At 40.2% G+C, this 4366-nt stretch overlaps 1 protein-coding gene across 1 annotated transcript in view; it reads left to right on the forward strand.

Annotated features, from left to right (window-relative positions):
- Window positions 1-2846, forward strand: part of SLC28A3 (solute carrier family 28 member 3) — a 101025-nt gene extending 98179 nt beyond the window's left edge. The window contains exon 18 of the mRNA XM_019517385.1: window positions 2034-2846. Within this exon, the coding sequence (XP_019372930.1) occupies window positions 2034-2142 (109 nt within the window). The 3' untranslated portion in view covers window positions 2143-2846. The remainder of the gene's footprint in view (window positions 1-2033) is intronic.
- The last annotated feature ends 1520 nt before the right edge of the window (window positions 2847-4366 follow it).

Genomic DNA, 4366 nt, shown 5'->3' on the forward strand with positions numbered 1-4366 from the left:
CAACACTGACAAGTGCAAGGTGATGCACCTGGGGAGGAAGAACCAGCAGCAAACCTACAGGCTGGGGAGCTCCCTTCTCGTCAGTGCAGAGGCAGAAAAGGATCCTGGAGTCGTCATTGATTCCAAGATGAACATGGGCTGCCAATGTGGGGACGTGGTCAGGAAGGCCAACCGCACGTTGTCATGCATCCATAGATGCATCACAAGCAGGTCCAGGGAGGTGATCCTCCCCCTCTATGCGGCACTGGTCAGGGTGCAGTTGGAGAACTGCGTCCAGTCCTGGGCACTGCACTTCAGGAGGGATGTGGACAACATGGAGAGAGTCCAGAGGAGGGCCACCCACATGATCAAGGGGCAGCAGGGCAGGCCCTATGAGGAGAGGCTACAGGACCTGAAGCTGTTCAGCCTCCACAAGAGAAGGCTGAGAGAGGATCTGGTGGCTGCCTGTAAACTTGCCAAGGGGGACCAGCAGGCAATGGGAGAGACCCTGTTCCCCCAAGGACTACTGGGAGTAACAAGGAATAACGGCCATAAGTTGACTGAGAGTACATTCAGGCTAGATATCAGGACGCGCTACTTCACAGTCATGGTGGCTAGGAGCTGGAACCAACTTCCAAGGGAACTGGTGCTCACCCCTACCGTGGGGGTCTTCAAAAGGAGGCTAGACAATCACCCGGCTGGGGTCATTTGACCCCAGCATCCTTTCCTACCCATGGCAGGGGGTTGGACTTGATGATCTGCTTAGGTCCCTTCCGACCCTACCAACTATGAAACTATGAAATGAGGCAAGTCGAAACACTTCGAAATTTTCTAAATGTTTTAAGTTTCGAAGCTCAAGCTGGGCTTGCCTGCAGAGAAACAGAAACTAAAGTAAGGAGAGGGAAGGGGAAGAGGGTGCAGGGCCCCAGAACCCAAAGCCCCTGCACCTATCTCCTTGAAAGCTGGCAGGCTTCGTGGCCTCAGCAGGGGCTAGCATGCCTGTAGTTTTGACCCCACTGTGGCTTAACACATACACGTGACATGAGTTTTCTGCTTTGAAGACTGTGCAGGTTCCCTGAAACGCCTGCACCTATCTCCTTGAAACTTGGCAGGCTTCATGCCCTCAGAAGGCGCTACCATTCCAGCAAGATTCATCCAAATCAGGCCAGAAATGACCAAGTTATAGGCTGTTTCAGGCTTCCCCATTATAACCTACAGGCAAAACTTTGAAACAGCGTCGAAACAGAACAGAGGTTTTGAATTGAAACAAAATTTGAAACGAAGCACTGTTCTGTCAAAACGCAAGTTGAAACTGAATGGTGCTGTTTCGCACAGCCCTAATGTCTTCCTCTCACATCTACAAAACATTACTTTAAAAGTCAAGTCTTATTTATTTTCTCTCTTTCTCTCCTATAAATCAAGTAACTTCCTTGAGTTTTTTTGTCCTTCATTATCTTCTCTGCAGAAGTATCTTGGGATACTTACAGATGCAAGCAACAAATGTAAGGTGACCAAATTTTTAAAATCAAAAGCTAGCTGCTTTTATAGTGACATTTTTAGAGCAGGCAAAAGTACCCTTTTTGTTTGAAGAGTGTATTGGTGTCAATACTGTGAGCTTCTGAACACTTATGTTTGTATGGTACTCAGGGTGGAGGGTTTTTTTCCTAATAACTTAGTGTTCTGAATGTGTCTAAGAAAAGCACTAAACACGTCACTAATATTTACTTAGAGCAAAACTCCAGCTTTAATACCATCCTCATTCATTTGAGTTTTCTCTTCATGTCATTCATCACATTGAATACATTTAATTAACTAGTTCCTGGAAAACAGCAAGTTCTATCTAATACAATAAAGTTGAACAAACATTTCTAAGATTAAAAAAATGATTTTTCAGTGATAAAATAAAAACACTGGGGCATTTCAGGAGTCCTGATAGACGTTCCTATGGCTTAGGGACTTATTTTATGTTCCATTAACAGGATGAGAATTTAAAGTATTTTAAATCTACATTGTGAAAATAGTCCTGACTTTTTACTTTCCCATCTTTTCCCCAGCACCATCACAAACCCAGGTGGAAACTACAGCCTGCACTTCTTGAAAGGATGTTGCCAAATACTAGACCCTCCCACTTTTAATTGCAGTTGGACTACTAAATTATTTTGAACTAGGACTGGACATAAATAAGAAGCTGGAATAGGATCTTGTCTCTGTGCTGGACTGGTGGAAAGAAAATAGAAGGGGCAAAACTTGGTTTAAGAAATATGCAATAGTTTGAACCTTGTTTTCCTCACATAAACATGCGACTCCTTTGACTTGAGCAGCATAACTCCTAAATTACACTAGGTAAGTAATAATAAGGTCAAACCCTCTTTCTGTGGATGAAGTTTTTGGTTATTAAATCATCCCAGAAAATAACATTACAACTACATAATGGGCCCAGCTGTTGTCTGATTCTCATCTGTCTTACATTAGTAGAAACAGAAGTGATGGAGTTGTTCAAATATAAAACTGGTGTAAATAAGACATTCCAATCCAAAGCATTTGGGAGCTGTTTAGTTTTGCTTCATAATTTTTGCTAGTATTCAAAATGGCATCCATTCTCACCATATTTCTTCTCTTTATAATATTGAAACCAAAATGACATTTTTACTATACCAAGATAATGGTGTTGCCTGCCCTTTGAACTCTATGTAGCAGAACCCTTCTGGCTCTGACCAAATGATGGTAACTATATAAATGAAAATATCCAGTTGTGAATGAGTATAAATTTATCTGTCAGATGAGACTGCAGATACAAGTCCTTGCATTCCCACTACTTGTTCCTTTGCTAATAAAATCCTACCGTTCAGGTCACTAACAAGAATAAGTCCAAGGAAATGAATGGAGTTAAAAATGTTGTAAACCCAGTGGAAAAGGAGATCAGAACTATGCAAATTATGCAAATCTGCCAGGTTCTCTTTTTGGGGAGAGCTTCTTAGTTTTATTTTTCTCATTCAGCTGTATATACTTGATTAAATAATATTATGATTAAATTGACTAAGGAAAATAAATATGTTGTGCCTTTGTAACATAACTTTTGTATATTTATAACGATCTGATTCTTTTATTTGATAATGAAAAACATGTTGATTACCCTTTGTTCACTATTTTCATAAAAAAGAAATGAAAAGTATTTGGCATGATTTAAGCTGTGTTACTTTCCGGTCCTTAGTTACACCACAACGTTTTGAATTTGAAAATATTTTCAGGTGTTATTTTTAAAGCATTAAACATTAAATTGTGTTATTTCCCTTTTTTTAACTGCAGCATATATTCCTGCAGTTTAAGACTGTCAATGTCAAAGACCTAACTACAAAGCTGACATGAAGAATTTAAACGTGAAAATATCAGGAAGTTCTCAGTTGAGGCTCCCATGCCAACCTTAACTCATGTGCGCATGGAATAAGCAAACCTATTCTGCTAAAATAAGAAATTCTTTTACTTTCCACCTAACCAGGTGAGAAACTGCTTTGGCAATCCTCAATTAAATTCTTACCTATACTGTGTCTGTGGCAAAGAATTTAGGCCACTGCTGCTAAAACTGACTTTTATCGAACTTTTGACAATCCCTTCTTATTCCAGGCTCCCTAGAAAGGGTATCAATGTTTGGTAAAACTGAGGGGAGAGAGAGAGAGTGCATAAAAGTAACAATGTTTATTAACATTTGTCCCCAAAATGGGACAGCGAATGTTAATGTTGCTCACTCTGGTATCATGAGATTTGCAGTAAAATCACAAGACAACTTCCTTAAAGTTCCTCTTGGTGGAATGAGATTTGCATGAGAATCTCAGCTTTCATCTTTTAAGAAAAGGTAAGTTTCTGCCCTTAACGGTTACAGATAAATTGCTAAAAATTTTAAACAAGGAAACCTTAGTGACACCAGAAGGAAGCTACACACTGTTTTTATCCCATGATTTCCAAGCCTTTCTCATGACTTTAGAGGGGTCTGGATCGAGATTTTTTTTTTAATTCAGAGTTGAAAATTTTGAAATGCAGAAATATGTACCCTTAAAATCCAATTAAACAAAAGCGTTACCTCTAGCTATATAGAAAATTAAAGCCAAATCTGCTCCTAAATCTCTCTCCTATCTAGTGGTGGGACCTGTGACAAGAGATGACCCTCCTCCAAATTTCCCTGATCATATATCTTTTCCTAGCAATAACAAAGCTATACTATGTGCAGGAACCCAGAGGCAACCTCTTCCTGCCAGCATCCTCCAGCCAGATTCAGTCTTTTCAAATGGTTACCCTTCAGTTGACTGCAATTCTAACCCTGATTTCCAAGTCTTCTGTGCCACTGAAAGCAGATGGGATGTAATACTTTTAAGAAATGGTTCCTGTTTAGAAT

The sequence above is a fragment of the Gavialis gangeticus genome, unplaced genomic scaffold (genome assembly GCF_001723915.1).
Source record: "Gavialis gangeticus isolate Ggan-Ray unplaced genomic scaffold, GavGan_comp1, whole genome shotgun sequence".
In the NCBI taxonomy this organism is placed as follows: Eukaryota; Metazoa; Chordata; order Crocodylia; family Gavialidae; genus Gavialis; species Gavialis gangeticus.